Source organism: Lissotriton vulgaris, unplaced genomic scaffold, assembly GCF_964263255.1.
Source record: "Lissotriton vulgaris unplaced genomic scaffold, aLisVul1.2 SCAFFOLD_1037, whole genome shotgun sequence".
In the NCBI taxonomy this organism is placed as follows: Eukaryota; Metazoa; Chordata; class Amphibia; order Caudata; family Salamandridae; genus Lissotriton; species Lissotriton vulgaris.
This window is the reverse complement of record NW_028242123.1, coordinates 172,127-189,372: the sequence shown is the minus strand read 5'-3', so window position 1 is coordinate 189,372 and position 17,246 is coordinate 172,127. Positions and strand designations below refer to the sequence as shown.

The window sequence follows — 17,246 nt, the reverse complement described above, 5'->3', positions numbered from 1 at the left end:
TTTTGTGTCCAGCCGATGCCTCCGCCAGTAGGACCTGGCCAGCTCCCATATGCATGCTGCTAAGTGAACCCAACAACTCTGCTGCACTTCGCATCCTCAGGGCAGAATGCCGTCTGGCTGTTGCCACATTTGTGGGTGCTATGTGGGTGATCAGAAGGAATGTGCTTTCCCTCCCTGTACTTGTCTGAAATTGTTTGTATTATTTACTAGGTGCCACTTACTGTTTTATCTAAATGCACGTTTTGTAAATGACTGTTTTAGTTTTTTTATCTGTTTTTTTAAGTTAGCGATTGTTTGAACATTGTTTAACTATGTTTCTATTAATTATTCTTCATTTTAATTTTGTTGGTGTTTTTGTGGCCCTGGTGGCCCTGGTGGCCGAAATAAAGTTATTTGACCTGAAGTGAACACTAGCGACAGTCTAGAAAGGGTTGCCAGACAGGGTACAAGCACACAGTGGCATAAGAAAGAGTGAGTGCTATTTTTACCCTATGCAGCCAATTCTGCATTGACGGAATTGTCTTCTCCCCTACTGTGCTAACGCCATCTTATTCGCTGCTAGTAGTGCCAGCAAGATTTGCTTACCCCTGTGCGACTGTAAGAGGAAAGTATTTTTTTAGTAAGCCAACCATCATGTATGTGGAAAGTCTGGTAGTTTTGTCTTGAAAGAGTTTTTCTGTTGTGTTGAGAACTTTTCCCCACCAGATCTGAGTTTTTGGGCAAGTCCGTAGCAAATAAATCAAGGTCCCTGCTGAGTCGCAACCCCTCCAGCATCTGCTTGAGGTTCTTGAATTCCATTCATGGAGGTTAACTGGAGAGCGATGTGACTAGCTACTAAGGTTATAGCTGTTTTATGTGTGTTTATTTGAGTGGAGTTAGAGCTCCAACATGTATATATCTCCAGTCGGTATCGCAGAAAGTGTGCCTTATTTCTCTTTAAATAGTGCTTCCAAAGCCTTTTGGTTGCATCCTCCAATGTGCACTCTCTATCAATCCTCTTTGGAGGGTATAAATGATTACAGAACTTTCGTTGAATTGTTTCACTTGTGGTCTTTTAATGAACTCTTTTCATTTGCATGTGACTTTTCTTTCACTTTTCATCTTCCATATTTTCGAAACATTATTAATTTTCATAACGCTCCATATTCCACGCTCCAATGCATTTCGAGCTTTAATTCCTCGTCATCAGGGAGCCATTGAGTCTTTTGAACTCGTCTCCTCCCGTCACGTCGGGAAACATTCAAACCTTCAGTGTAGTCTATTCGCCGAATAGACTACACGGAAGGTTTAAATCTTAGTAACTGGTCATCCTTATATTCTAACATGGATGCAGCCTGATATGCCTCATCTAAATATGAAGTAGTGTATGCACCGTGATGCAGATACATCCCCTGTTGGAGGCACAACGTAGGAGTTCAAAACAATGATTCAAAGTTCATTTGAAAGTTTTTAATTTCTTCGAAAAAAGTTCAATCCATCGATATTTCAATCATATCAGGAATGTTAACATTACACAGGTAAAGTAGCGCTGATGCGTGGGGAACGCCTCCGATGCATTTCGGGCCGGTGGCCCTTTTTCAAGGAGCGCTAGAGAGAAGACAAAATACCGTGAGGGGACAGAAGTGAAACGGAAACTGGATATTAAACGTTAACGTGCCGATCAATGGTGGGGGCCAGAGATAAAAATGGGATAGTGAGGAAAGTGAAGGCTAACCGGGTGGCGTCAGCGAGTGACGAGGGTAACTGGCTGTGAGGGAGTAGGGTCGCAGGGGAGAGTGAGCACGGGCAGTGCTGACTAGAACTTACTTCTTAACGCGAGTAGTGAAGCTCACTACCTCTGGAAAGCTGGAGCGTCTGAAGTGCATGGCTGCGTGGGGTAAATACACCAATGTGAAAGGAATGGAAAGTGAAGAAGGACTAAAACGGGAGGGTGCGGAAAGTGATGAGGGGTGGAGTGGGAACTGTGGCGGCCATATTAGAAAGGTGTGCAATGTAAAGTGAGTAACGGGGAACAATGCATAACAGAAGAAATAAAATTACAACAATAATTATACAATTTAGAGATAACAGCTAAATTCAATGCGATCATTAAGACCATGAGGTTTGATGGTCTGAAGACGATAGATCCATTCTAGTTCTCTTTGAAGAAGAAATTTGTTCATGTTGATGCCTTCTTTCTTGGTGACAGTTTCAAGGATGATGAATTGAAGTTGGGCGATGGTGTGTCTTGCTTCAGTAAAATGTGTGGCTATGTTGGATTTATCAAGTTTCAATATTATATTTGATTTATGTTCGTTCAAACGTATCTTCATCTTACGTTCGGTTTTACCGACGTATAGCTTCCCGCAGGGACATTTTAGGGCATAGATGAGGTTTGAAGTGTCACAGGTTGCGTTGACTGAAAGTTTGATGGGATGACCTTTCATGGGGTGTCTGATAATATTGCCTTTGATTATGTTGTGGCAATGGCTGCAGTTGAGACATGGTTGAGTGCCTTTGTATTTAGTTGGGACAGCAGAAGTTGTAGAAAGAATCTCTTGAATGTTTTTGCTCCTAGAGTAAGCGAACATTGGTGGTTGATTAAAGATATCCCGAAAGTCTGGGTCCATTTGGAGGATTGGCCAATGTTTGAGAATGATCCGCTTGTACATGGTGCTTGAAGTAGAAAATTTCGAAACAAGAACAATGCGTTGGGCATCCTCTTTGGGTCTTTTGGTGAGACTTTCATGTCTGGAGATTTTGGACACTCTAGATTCTGCCTCTGTGAGAATAGTTTCTGGATACCCTCTCTGAAGAAAACGTTCATGCGTTTCTTTCATGCGTGCAATGGTAGTGTTGTCATCTGAGACAATGCGTTTAACACGCAGCATTTGTGAGAATGGCATGTGTTTTTTAAGAGATCCCTGGTGGAAGCTCGAGTAGTGGAGGGTGTTGTTGCGGTCCGTGGGTTTCCTATATAGGTCCGTGCTAAATTCATGAGGGTTGATGGTGACCTTAACGTCAAGAAATGAAATTTGTGTGTCACTGATTTCCCACGTCAGTTGGATTCTGTCATCTTTTGTATTCAGTTCCATTAAGGCATCGTGAAGTGACTCTTTGGTGTTTTTCCATACTAGGAAAAGATCATCGATGTATCGAACGTACATTTTCATGTTATCTTGGAAAATTTGATTAGAGTAGATGTGTGATCGTTCAAAATTGTCCATGTAAATATTAGCATAAGTGGGCGCGGCACAATTTCCCATTGCCATCCCGGATAGCTGTAAGTACCATTTATTTTCGTTTTCAAAATAACTATGGTATAAGGTGTAGGTCATTAATTCCAAAAGGAAAGATTGTAGAGGTGGATCAATGGTGCTGTTCAGAAGAGCTGCTTCAATGGCGTCGATACCCCCTGAATGGGGTATGGAGGTATATAAGGAGTTGACGTCTGCGGTGCAGAGGATGTATGATTCATGGTCTTGGAATTGCATGGTAGAGAGTTTAAGCAAGAAATCTGTCGTATCTTTGATGTGGCTTTTTGATTTGGTGACAAGCGGTTGCAGGTATTTATCTATGAATTTTCCTGTGGGTTCATGGATGGACCCACGGGTGGAAACAATCGGTCTGAATGGTGGGTTATGAAGGTTTTTGTGAATTTTGGGACTCATGTGGATAGTAGGACTTCTTGGAAATTCAGGTAGAAGATAGTTTTTGGTGCGGTCTTCAATGATTGCGTTCCGATGTGCTCTACTGACGATGTTTTGTAGAGTCTTATGGAATTCCCGCGTTGGGTTACTATCAAATTGCATGTAAATTGAGTTGTCTTGTATGTGCTCGTGTAATCTTTGGATGTACAATGAGGAATCTAAGATGACTAGGGCGCCGCCCTTGTCGGCTTTGATGCATCTGATCGCTTCATTGTTGGCAAGTGATTTAAGGGTATCACGGTCTTTCTTAGTAAGGTTCTGATGTTTTTTTTTTTTTGTAAGATTGAGTTTGGATAGATCGTTGCGAACGAGATTCTCGAATAAATCGATGCTTTTGTGGCTGCAAGGCGCTTGAAAAGTACTGGAGGGTCGTAATCCCAATAGTTCGTCTGTCTTGGGTTTGGGAGTTGGTGGTAAAACATTGTCAAAGAAATGACGGAGTCTGAGTTTCCTGGTGAGCTTGAAGGTGCTAACCTCGAGTTCCAAGAGGTTAGTGGAGGTGACAGGAATGAATGAAGTGCCCTTCTCAAGGAGATTGATCTGGTGTTGAGGAATGGTGGTGCTTGAAATATTAATTACGAGACGTTCTTTCTGATCTTGGTCGTGCTGCGTGTGTTGGGAGGATTGGTTTCTTTGTCTTTTTCTTTTGGTCTGGCTCCTCCTGAGTCTTCGGTTGGTGTTAGGCCTGCTTCTAAAAAATGAACCGCAGTTGATGTGGCGGTGGAGGTGTTGGCTTGTTGATCATCAACTAAACCGCAGTGCCCCACCTTATTCTACTTTTTCATCTAAATATGATACACGATGAAACCATGAAACAGAATGATGAGGGAGTATAAAGTAATCAATTCTTATAAAAAACCCAGAAATTTCTGTACATCTTGAGCAGGGCTCTTCGTACAGTACATACTGGTACCCTAAGCGAACCAGGGTCATCTTACCCAGAGAGCTGAAGGCCAGCTGGATTTCCTTCATGACCTTCTTGTACAGCTCCTTCTGCCAGCACTGGAGCAGCTCCCACTCTTCGTCAGAGAAACAAGCGGCGACATGGCAGAACGTCAGCGGGGCCTAGAAGAGCAAGCATCAGAGCACAGAGTTCAATCTAGCACACCACAGGCCGCATATTTCTGTCACACAGACTAGCGTTTGCAAGTGTTCACAGTTTCAAAAGATACCAGAAGAAGACGTGACTCCCCCACTCTGAAGCAACTCTAAGTCCAGATTAACGCCTTCAGCCCGTCAGCGGCAACTTGAGAAATCCAAAACTCGCTTAAAACAGAACACAGGACTATACAAGTTTCAGCAAACAAAAACTCAGTGTGGAATCCCTTAACATCAGAAACAAATGTCCAGTAAATGACAATCACATAATTACTGGACAGAAACACTAATCCCAGTACGGGTAATGGGTTTATACTTTTATGTATCATTTAGCTGTTTTAGCTATTCCCCATTTTTTCAGACCACTTTTTGAATAAATATGTACATATGTATGTGGTGTTTACATTCTGCAAACCTATCTGAAACAACAATGAGGAAGTGATGTTCAAGTAGCCAGAGTGGCCTTGGTGGAAAGTATGGGGCCCCTTCTTCCTTTAAGGACTAACATTTCAGGATTAGATATTGGGATTAAACATGGCATGGGCCGCTTCGTCAACAGAACGCGAGAGGTTTGAGGCTTCCAGACAGATATCCTGCAGACAGTGCAAAGCTGATGAACAAAGTCACCAGTTCAACCACATGCCAATAAATAACAGGACGATACCAGAGCAAAATGAGCCTCCCACTCCCAACCCATATAACAGCTGAAGTTATGGAGGGCTGATCTCAGCAGCTAGAAGAGGAAAATGGGAACTGGAAAGCTGTGATTGGAATGCATTTCTGGACAAGGCTGCAGGAAACGACAGCAGTATTTCACAAGCAGCCAGCTATTTTAAGATATTGCTCTGATATTGGATCAGAAGGCACTTCAGAAAGAGCTCCTTCTTCTATATGGGGACACCGTGATGCTCTCTCCTCACCACCCATCCTGCTGCACTCACCTCCCCTGGGGCCTGCTGGCACAGCTCTCTCCTCTCCACCCATACTGCTGCACTCACCTCCTCCGGGGACTGCTGGCACAGCTCTCTCCTCTCCCTTCCTCTGCACTCACCTCCCCTGGGGCCTACTGGCACAGCTCTCTCCTCTCCCATCCTCTGCACTCACCTCCCCTGGGGCCTGCTGGCACAGCTCTCTCCTCTCCCTTCCTCTGCACTCACCTCCCCTGGGGCCTACTGGAACAGCTCTCTCCTCTCCCATCCTCTGCACTCACCTCCCCTGGGGCCTGCTGGCAAGTCAAGTCAAGTCAAAAGATTTATATAGCGCACTACATACCCGTAGGGTCTCAAGGCGCTTGAAGAGGGTGGGGAATTACTTGTCGAATATCCAAGTTTTAAGTTGCTTTCTGAATGCTAGGTGGTTCTGAGTGAGACGAAGGTGAGTGGGGAGTGAGTTCCAGGTTTTAGCTGCGAGGTAGGAGAAGGATCTACCTCCCATGGTGGTTTTGTTGATGCGAGGTACGGTAACAAGGGCTTGGTTGGAGGATCGAAGCTGGCGGGAGGGGGTGTAGAAGGAAAGTCGTGTGTTGAGGCATTCGGGTCCAAGTTCGTAAAGTGCTTTGTGTGCGTGGGTTCCAGGTTTTAGCTGCGAGGTAGGAGAAGGATCTACCTCCCATGGTGGTTTCTCTCCCTTCCTCTGCACTCACCTCCCCCGGGGCCTGCTGGCACAGCTCTCTCCTCTCCACCCACCCATCCTCTGCACTCACCTCCCCTGGGACCCGCTGGCACAGCTCTCTCCTCTCCCATCCTCTGCACTCACCTCCCCTGGGGCCTGCTGGCACAGCTCTCTCCTCTCTCATCCTCTGCACTCACTTCCCCTGGGGCCTGCTGGCACAGCTCTCTCCTCTCTCATCCTCTGCACTCACCTCCCCTGTGGCCTGCTGGCACAGCTCTCTCCTCTTCACCCATCCTCTGCACTCACCTCCCCCGGGGCCTGCTGGCACAGCTCTCTCCTCTCCAATCCTCTGCACTCACCTCCCCTGAGGCCTGCTGGCACAGCTCTCTCCTCTCCCATCCTCTGCACTCACTTCCCCTGGGGCCTGCTGGCACAGCTCTCTCCTCTCCACCCATCCTCTGCACTCACCTCCCCTGGGGCCTGCTGACACAGCTCTCTCCTCTCCCATCCTCTGCCCTCAACTCTCCCGGGGACTACTGGCACAGCTCTCTCCTCTCCTGTCTCATCCTCTGCACTCACCTCCCCTGAGGCCTGCTGGCACAGCTCTCTCCTCTCCCATCCTCTGCACTCACTTCCCCTGGGGCCTGCTGGCACAGCTCTCTCCTCTCCACCCATCCTCTGCACTCACCTCCCCTGGGGCCTGCTGACACAGCTCTCTCCTCTCCCATCCTCTGCCCTCAACTCTCCCGGGGACTACTGGCACAGTTCTCTCCTCTCCTGGCTCATCCTCTGCACTCACCTCCCCTGTGGCCTGCGGGAATAGCTCTCTCCTCTCCACCCATCCTCTGCACTCACCTCCCCTGGGGCCTGCTGACACAGCTCTCTCCTCTATCATCCTCTGCCCTCACCTCCCCTGGGGCCTGCTGGCACAGTTCTCTCCTCTCCTGGCTCATCCTCTGCACTCACCTCCCCTGGGGCCTGCTGGCACAGCTCTCTCCTCTCTCATCCTCTGCACTCACCTCCCCGGGGGTCTGCTGGCACAGCTCTCTCCTCTCTCCTCCTCTGCACTCACCTCCCCTGAGGCCTGCTGACACAGCTCTCTCCTCTCTCCTCCTCTGCACTCACCTCCCCTGGGGCCTGCGGGCACAGCTCTCTACTCTCTCATCCTCTGCACGCACCTCCCCTTGGGCCTGCTGGCACAGCTCCCTCCTCTCTCATCCTCTGCACTTCCCTCCCCTGGGCCCTGCAGCTCACTCCTCTCTCATCCTCTGCACTCACCTCCCCTGGGGCCTGCTGGCACAGCTCTCTCCTCTCCACCCATCCTCTACTCTCACCTCCCCTGGGGCCTGCTGGCACAGCTCTCTCCTCTCCTCTCCCATCCTCTGCTCTCACCTCCCCAGGGACCTGCTGGCACAGCGCTCTCCTCTCCCTTCCTCTGCACTCACCTCCCCTGGGGCCTGCTGGCACAGCTCTCTCCTCTCTCATCCTCTGCACTCACCTCCCCGGGGGTCTGCTGACACAGCTCTCTCCTCTCTCCTCCTCTGCACTCACCTCCCCTGGGGCCTGCGGGCACAGCGCTCTCCTCTCTCCTCCTCTGCACTCACCTCCCCTGGGGCCTGCGGGCACAGCTCTCTCCTCTCTCATCCTCTGCACTCACCTCCCCTGGGGCCTGCTGGCACAGCTCTCTCCTCTCTCATCCTCTGCACTCACCTCCCCTGGGCCCTGCAGCTCACTCCTCTCTCATCCTCTGCACTCACCTCCCCTGGGGCCTGCTGGCACAGCTCTCTCCTCTCTCGTCCTCTGCACTCACCTCCCCTGAGGCCTGCTGACACAGCTCTCTCCTCTCCCATCCTCTGCACTCACCTCCCCTGTGGCCTGCGGGAATAGCTCTCTCCTCTCCACCCATCCTCTGCACTCACCTCCCTTGGGGCCTGCTGACACAGCTCTCTCCTCTCCCATCCTCTGCCCTCACCTCCCCTGGGGCCTGCTGGCACAGTTCTCTCCTCTCCTGGCTCATCCTCTGCACTGCTGGCACAGTTCTCTCCTCTCCTGGCTCATCCTCTGCACTCACCTCCCCGGGGGTCTGCTGGCACAGCTCTCTCCTCTCTCCTCCTCTGCACTCACCTCCCCTGAGGCCTGCTGACACAGCTCTCTCCTCTCTCCTCCTCTGCACTCACCTCCCCTGGGGCCTGCGGGCACAGCTCTCTCCTCTCCACCCATCCTCTGCACTCACCTCCCCGGGGCCTGCTGGCACAGTTCTCTCCTCTCCTCTCACATCCTCTGCACTCACCTCCCCTGGGGCCTGCTGGCACAGCTCTCTCCTCTCTCATCCTCTGCACTTCCCTCCCCTGGGCCCTGCAGCTCACTCCTCTCTCATCCTCTGCACTCACCTCCCCTGGGGCCTGCTGGCACAGCTCTCTCCTCTCCCATCCTCTGCACTCACCTCCCCAGGGACCTGCTGGCACAGCGCTCTCCTCTCCCTTCCTCTGCACTCACCTCCCCTGGGGCCTGCTGGCACAGCTCTCTCCTCTCTCATCCTCTGCACTCACCTCCCCGGGGGTCTGCTGGCACAGCTCTCTCCTCTCTCCTCCTCTGCACTCACCTCCCCTGAGGCCTGCTGACACAGCTCTCTCCTCTCTCCTCCTCTGCACTCACCTCCCCTGGGGCCTGCGGGCACAGCTCTCTCCTCTATCCTCCTCTGCACTCACCTCCCCTGGGGCCTGCGGGCACAGCTCCCTCCTCTCTCCTCCTCTGCACTCACCTCCCCTGGGGCCTGCTGGCACAGCTCTCTCCTCTCTCATCCTCTGCACTCACCTCCCCTGGGCCCTGCAGCTCACTCCTCTCTCATCCTCTGCACTCACCTCCCCTGGGGCCTGCTGGCACAGCTCTCTCCTCTCTCGTCCTCTGCACTCACCTCCCCTGAGGCCTGCTGGCACAACTCTCTCCTCTCCCTTCCTCTGCACTCACCTCCCCTGGGGCCTGCTGGCACAGCTCTCTCCTCTCCTCTCCCATCCTCTGCACTCACCTCCCCAGGGACCTGCTGGCACAGCTCTCTCCTCTCCCATCCTCTGCACTCACCTCCCCTGGGGCCTGCTGGCACAGCTCTCTCCTCTCTCATCCTCTGCACTCACCTCCCCTGGGGCCTGAGGGCACAGCTCTCTCCTCTCTCATCCTCTGCACGCCCCTCCCCTGGGCCCTGCAGCTCTCTCCTCGCCCTTTCTCTGCACTCACCTCCCCTGGGGCCTGCTGGCACAGCTCTCTCCTCTCCTCTCATCCTCTGCACTCACCTCCCCTTGGGCCTGCTGATACAGCTCTCTCCTCTCCCATCCTCTGCACTCACCTCCCCCGGGGCCTGCTGACACAGCTCTCTCCTCTCTCATCCTCTGCACTCACCTCCCCTGGGGCCTGCTGGCACAGCTCTCTCCTCTCCTCTCCCATCCACTGTACTCACCTCCCCTGGGGCCTGCTGGCACAGCTCTCTCCTCTCCTCTCCCATCCTCTGCACTCACCTCCCCCGGGGCCTGCTGGCACAGCTCTCTCCTCTCTCCTCCTCTGCACTCACCTCCCCAGGGACCTGCTGGCACAGCTCTCTCCTCTCCCATCCTCTGCACTCACCTCCCCTGGGGGCCTGCTGGCACAGCTCTCTCCTCTCCTCTCTCATCCTCTGCACTCACCTCCCCTGGGGCCTGAGGGCACAGCTCTCTCCTCTCTCATCCTCTGCACTCCCCTCCCCTAGGGCCTGCTGGCACAGCTCTCTCCTCTCCCATCCTCTGCACTCACCTCCCCTGGGGCCTGCTGGCACAGCTCTCTCCTCTCTCATCCTCTGCACTCACCTCCCATGGGGCCTGCTGGCACAGCTCTCTCCTCTCCCATCCTCTGCACTCATCTCCCCTGGGGCCTGCTGGCACAGCTCTCTCCTCTCCTCTCCCATCCTCTGCACTAACCTCCCCTGGGGCCTGCTGGCACAGCTCTCTCCTCTCCCATCCTCTGCACTCACCTCCCCTGGGGCCTGCGGGCACAGCTCTCTCCTCTCTCATCCTCTGCACTCACCTCCCCTCCCTGGGGCCTGCTGGCACAGCTCTCTCCTCTCTCCTCCTCTGCACTCACCTCCCCAGGGACCTGCTGGCACAGCTCTCTCCTCTCCCATCCTCTGCACTCACCTCCCCTGGGGCCTGCGGGCACAGCTCTCTCCTCTCCTCTCTCATCCTCTGCACTCACCTCCCCTGGGGCCTGCTGGCACAGCTCTCTCCTCTCTCCTCCTCTGCACTCACCTCCCCAGGGACCTGCTGGCACAGCTCTCTCCTCTCCTCTCTCATCCTCTGCACTCACCTCCCCTGGGGCCTGAGGGCACAGCTCTCTCCTCTCTCATCCTCTGCACTCCCCTCCCCTGGGCCCTGCAGCTCTCTCCTCTCTCATCCTCTGCACTCACCTCCCCCAGGGCCTGCTGGCACAGCTCTCTCCTCTCTCATCCTCTGCACTCACCTCCCCTGGGGCCTGCGGGCACAGCTCTCTCCTCTCTCATCCTCTGCACTCACCTCCCCTGAGGCCTGCTGGCACAGCTCTCTCCTCTCCTCTCTCCTCCTCTGCACTCACCTCCCCTGGGGCCTGCGGGCACAGCTTTCTCCTCTCTCATCCTCTGCACTCACCTCCCCTGGGGCCTGCTGGCACAGCTCTCTCCTCTCCTCTCTCATCCTCTGCACTCACCTCCCCTGGGGCCTGAGGGCACAGCTCTCTCCTCTCTCATCCTCTGCACTCCCCTCCCCTGGGCCCTGCAGCTCTCTCCTCTCTCATCCTCTGCACTCACCTCCCCTGGGGCCTGCGGGCACAGCTCTCTCCTCTCTCATCCTCTGCACTCACCTCCCCTGGGGCCTGCTGGCACAGCTCTCTCCTCTCTCATCCTCTGCACTCACCTCCCCTGGGGCCTGAGGGCACAGCTCTCTCCTCTCTCATCCTCTGCACTCACCTCCCCTGGCACAGCTCTCTCCTCTCTCATCCTCTGCACTCACCCCCCCGGGGGTCTGCTGGCACAGCTCTCTCCTCTCTCCTCCTCTGCACTCACCTCCCCTGAGGCCTGCTGACACAGCTCTCTCCTCTCTCCTCCTCTGCACTCACCTCCCCTGGGGCCTGCGGGCACAGCTCTCTACTCTCTCATCCCCTGCACGCACCTCCCCTTGGGCCTGCTGGCACAGCTCTCTCCTCTCTCATCCTCTGCACTTCCCTCCCCTGGGCCCTGCAGCTCACTCCTCTCTCATCCTCTGCACTCACCTCCCCTGGGGCCTGCTGGCACAGCTCTCTCCTCTCCACCCATCCTCTGCTCTCACCTCCCCTGGGGCCTGCTGGCACAGCTCTCTCCTCTCCTCTCCCATCCTCTGCTCTCACCTCCCCAGGGACCTGCTGGCACAGCGCTCTCCTCTCCCTTCCTCTGCACTCACCTCCCCTGGGGCCTGCTGGCACAGCTCTCTCCTCTCTCATCCTCTGCACTCGCCTCCCCGGGGGTCTGCTGACACAGCTCTCTCCTCTCTCCTCCTCTGCACTCACCTCCCCTGGGGCCTGCGGGCACAGCGCTCTCCTCTCTCCTCCTCTGCACTCACCTCCCCTGGGGCCTGCGGGCACAGCTCTCTCCTCTCTCATCCTCTGCACTCACCTCCCCTGGGGCCTGCTGGCACAGCTCTCTCCTCTCTCATCCTCTGCACTCACCTCCCCTGGGCCCTGCAGCTCACTCCTCTCTCATCCTCTGCACTCACCTCCCCTGGGGCCTGCTGGCACAGCTCTCTCCTCTCTCGTCCTCTGCACTCACCTCCCCTGAGGCCTGCTGACACAGCTCTCTCCTCTCCCATCCTCTGCACTCACCTCCCCTGTGGCCTGCGGGAATAGCTCTCTCCTCTCCACCCATCCTCTGCACTCACCTCCCTTGGGGCCTGCTGACACAGCTCTCTCCTCTCCCATCCTCTGCCCTCACCTCCCCTGGGGCCTGCTGGCACAGTTCTCTCCTCTCCTGGCTCATCCTCTGCACTCACCTCCCCAGGGGCCTGCTGGCACAGCTCTCTCCTCTCTCATCCTCTGCACTCACCTCCCCGGGGGTCTGCTGGCACAGCTCTCTCCTCTCTCCTCCTCTGCACTCACCTCCCCTGAGGCCTGCTGACACAGCTCTCTCCTCTCTCCTCCTCTGCACTCACCTCCCCTGGGGCCTGCGGGCACAGCTCTCTCCTCTCCACCCATCCTCTGCACTCACCTCCCCGGGGCCTGCTGGCACAGTTCTCTCCTCTCCTCTCACATCCTCTGCACTCACCTCCCCTGGGGCCTGCTGGCACAGCTCTCTCCTCTCTCATCCTCTGCACTTCCCTCCCCTGGGCCCTGCAGCTCACTCCTCTCTCATCCTCTGCACTCACCTCCCCTGGGGCCTGCTGGCACAGCTCTCTCCTCTCCCATCCTCTGCACTCACCTCCCCAGGGACCTGCTGGCACAGCGCTCTCCTCTCCCTTCCTCTGCACTCACCTCCCCTGGGGCCTGCTGGCACAGCTCTCTCCTCTCTCATCCTCTGCACTCACCTCCCCGGGGGTCTGCTGGCACAGCTCTCTCCTCTCTCCTCCTCTGCACTCACCTCCCCTGGGGCCTGCGGGCACAGCTCTCTCCTCTCTCCTCCTCTGCACTCACCTCCCCTGGGGCCTGCGGGCACAGCTCTCTCCTCTCTCATCCTCTGCACTCACCTCCCCTGGGGCCTGCAGCTCACTCCTCTCTCATCCTCTGCACTCACCTCCCCTGGGGCCTGCTGGCACAGCTCTCTCCTCTCTCGTCCTCTGCACTCACCTCCCCTGAGGCCTGCTGGCACAGCTCTCTCCTCTCCCTTCCTCTGCACTCACCTCCCCTGGGGCCTGCTGGCACAGCTCTCTCCTCTCCTCTCCCATCCTCTGCACTCACCTCCCCAGGGACCTGCTGGCACAGCTCTCTCCTCTCCCATCCTCTGCACTCACCTCCCCTGGGGCCTGCTGGCACAGCTCTCTACTCTCTCATCCTCTGCACTCACCTCCCCTGGGGCCTGAGGGCACAGCTCTCTCCTCTCTCATCCTCTGCACGCCCCTCCCCTGGGCCCTGCAGCTCTCTCCTCGCCCTTTCTCTGCACTCACCTCCCCTGGGGCCTGCTGGCACAGCTCTCTCCTCTCCTCTCATCCTCTGCACTCACCTCCCCTTGGGCCTGCTGATACAGCTCTCTCCTCTCCCATCCTCTGCACTCACCTCCCCCGGGGCCTGCTGACACAGCTCTCTCCTCTCTCATCCTCTGCACTCACCTCCCCTGGGGCCTGCTGGCACAGCTCTCTCCTCTCCTCTCCCATCCACTGTACTCACCTCCCCTGGGGCCTGCTGGCACAGCTCTCCCCTCTCCTCTCCCATCCTCTGCACTCACCTCCCCCGGGGCCTGCTGGCACAGCTCTCTCCTCTCTCCTCCTCTGCACTCACCTCCCCAGGGACCTGCTGGCACAGCTCTCTCCTCTCCCATCCTCTGCACTCACCTCCCCTGGGGACCTGCTGGCACAGCTCTCTCCTCTCCTCTCTCATCCTCTGCACTCACCTCCCCTGGGGCCTGAGGGCACAGCTCTCTCCTCTCTCATCCTCTGCACTCCCCTCCCCTAGGGCCTGCTGGCACAGCTCTCTCCTCTCCCATCCTCTGCACTCACCTCCCCTGGGGCCTGCTGGCACAGCTCTCTCCTCTCTCATCCTCTGCACTCACCTCCCATGGGGCCTGCTGGCACAGCTCTCTCCTCTCCCATCCTCTGCACTCATCTCCCCTGGGGCCTGCTGGCACAGCTCTCTCCTCTCCTCTCCCATCCTCTGCACTAACCTCCCCTGGGGCCTGCTGGCACAGCTCTCTCCTCTCCCATCCTCTGCACTCACCTCCCCTGGGGCCTGCGGGCACAGCTCTCTCCTCTCTCATCCTCTGCACTCACCTCCCCTCCCTGGGGCCTGCTGGCACAGCTCTCTCCTCTCTCCTCCTCTGCACTCACCTCCCCAGGGACCTGCTGGCACAGCTCTCTCCTCTCCCATCCTCTGCACTCACCTCCCCTGGGGCCTGCGGGCACAGCTCTCTCCTCTCCTCTCTCATCCTCTGCACTCACCTCCCCTGGGGCCTGCTGGCACAGCTCTCTCCTCTCTCCTCCTCTGCACTCACCTCCCCAGGGACCTGCTGGCACAGCTCTCTCCTCTCCTCTCTCATCCTCTGCACTCACCTCCCCTGGGGCCTGAGGGCACAGCTCTCTCCTCTCTCATCCTCTGCACTCCCCTCCCCTGGGCCCTGCAGCTCTCTCCTCTCTCATCCTCTGCACTCACCTCCCCCAGGGCCTGCTGGCACAGCTCTCTCCTCTCTCATCCTCTGCACTCACCTCCCCTGGGGCCTGCGGGCACAGCTCTCTCCTCTCTCATCCTCTGCACTCACCTCCCCTGAGGCCTGCTGGCACAGCTCTCTCCTCTCCTCTCTCCTCCTCTGCACTCACCTCCCCTGGGGCCTGCGGGCACAGCTTTCTCCTCTCTCATCCTCTGCACTCACCTCCCCTGGGGCCTGCTGGCACAGCTCTCTCCTCTCCTCTCTCATCCTCTGCACTCACCTCCCCTGGGGCCTGAGGGCACAGCTCTCTCCTCTCTCATCCTCTGCACTCCCCTCCCCTGGGCCCTGCAGCTCTCTCCTCTCTCATCCTCTGCACTCACCTCCCCTGGGGCCTGCGGGCACAGCTCTCTCCTCTCTCATCCTCTGCACTCACCTCCCCTGGGGCCTGAGGGCACAGCTCTCTCCTCTCTCATCCTCTGCACTCACCTCCCCTGGGGCCTGCTGGCACAGCTCTCTCCTCTCTCATCCTCTGCACTCACCTCCCCTGGGGCCTGCTGGCACAGCTCTCTCCTCTCTCATCCTCTGCACTCACCTCCCCTGGGGGCCTGCTGGCACAGCTCTCTCCTCTCCTCTCTCATCCTCTGCACTCACCTCCCCTGGGGCCTGCTGGCACAGCTCTCTCCTCTCCTCCCATCCCCTGCACTCACCTCCCCTGGGGCCTGCTGACACAGCTCTCTCCTCTCCCAACCTCTGCACTCACCTCCCCTGGGGCCTGCTGGCACATCTCTCTCCTCTCTCATCCTCTGCACTCACCTCCCCTGGGGCCTGCTGGCACATCTCTCTCCTCTCTCATCCTCTGCACTCACCTTCCCTGGGGCCTGCTGGCACAGCTCTCTCCTCTCCCATCCTCTGCACTCACCTCCCCTGAGGCCTGCTGGCACAGCTCTCTCCTCTCCCTTCCTCTGCACTCACCTCCCCTGGGGTCTGCTGGCACAGCTCTCTCCTCGCCCATCCTCTGCACTCACCTTCCCTGGGGCCTGCTGGCACAGCTCTCTCCTCTCCACCCATCCTCTGCACTCACCTCCCCTGGGGCCTGCGGGCACAGCTCTCTCCTCTCCACCCATCCTCTGCACTCACCTCCCCCGGGGCCTGCTGGCACAGCTCTCTCCTCTCTCATCCTCTGCACTCACCTCCCCTGGGGCCTGCTGGCACAGCTCTCTCCTCTCTCATCCTTTGCACTCACCTCCCCTGGGGCCTGCTGACACAGCTCTCTCATCCTCTGCACTCGCCTCCCCTGGGGCCTGCTGGCACAGCTCTCTCCTCTCTCATCCTCTGCACTCACCTCCCCTGGGGCCTGAGGGCACAGCTCTCTCCTCTCTCATCCTCTGCACTCACCTCCCCTGGGGCCTGCTGGCACAGCTCTCTCCTCTCTCATCCTCTGCACTCACCTCCCCTGGGGCCTGCTGGCACAGCTCTCTCCTCTCTCATCCTCTGCACTCACCTCCCCTGGGGGCCTGCTGGCACAGCTCTCTCCTCTCCTCTCTCATCCTCTGCACTCACCTCCCCTGGGGCCTGCTGGCACAGCTCTCTCCTCTCCTCCCATCCCCTGCACTCACCTCCCCTGGGGCCTGCTGACACAGCTCTCTCCTCTCCCAACCTCTGCACTCACCTCCCCTGGGGCCTGCTGGCACATCTCTCTCCTCTCTCATCCTCTGCACTCACCTCCCCTGGGGCCTGCTGGCACATCTCTCTCCTCTTTCATCCTCTGCACTCACCTTCCCTGGGGCCTGCTGGCACAGCTCTCTCCTCTCCCATCCTCTGCACTCACCTCCCCTGAGGCCTGCTGGCACAGCTCTCTCCTCTCCCTTCCTCTGCACTCACCTCCCCTGGGGTCTGCTGGCACAGCTCTCTCCTCGCCCATCCTCTGCACTCACCTTCCCTGGGGCCTGCTGGCACAGCTCTCTCCTCTCCACCCATCCTCTGCACTCACCTCCCCTGGGGCCTGCGGGCACAGCTCTCTCCTCTCCACCCATCCTCTGCACTCACCTCCCCCGGGGCCTGCTGGCACAGCTCTCTCCTCTCTCATCCTCTGCACTCACCTCCCCTGGGGCCTGCTGCCACAGCTCTCTCCTCTCTCATCCTTTGCACTCACCTCCCCTGGGGCCTGCTGACACAGCTCTCTCATCCTCTGCACTCACCTCCCCTGGGGCCTGCTGGCACAGCTCTCTCCTCTCTCATCCTCTGCACTCACCTCCCCTGGGGCCTGCGGGCACAGCTCTCTCCTCTCTCATCCTCTGCACTCACCTCCCCTGGGGCCTGCTGGCACAGCTCTCTCCTCTCTCATCCTCTGCACTCACCTCCCCTTGGCCCTGCAGCTTACTCCTCTCTCATCCTCTGCACTCACCTCCCCTGGGGCCTGCTGGCACAGCTCTCTCCTCTCTCGTCCTCTGCACTCACCTCCCCTGAGGCCTGCTGACACAGCTCTCTCCTCTCCCATCCTCTGCACTCACCTCCCCTGTGGCCTGCGGGAA

At 57.0% G+C, this 17,246-nt stretch overlaps 1 protein-coding gene across 1 annotated transcript in view; it reads right to left on the bottom strand.

The window, feature by feature from the left end:
• The window catches only part of LOC147669056 (uncharacterized), a 139,706-nt gene that overhangs the window by 119,414 nt on the left and 3,046 nt on the right, over positions 1–17,246 (bottom strand). Inside the window, exon 2 of the mRNA XM_086948256.1 lies at positions 4,628–4,754. Coding sequence (XP_086804382.1) covers positions 4,628–4,754 — 127 coding nt within the window. The remainder of the gene's footprint in view (positions 1–4,627; positions 4,755–17,246) is intronic.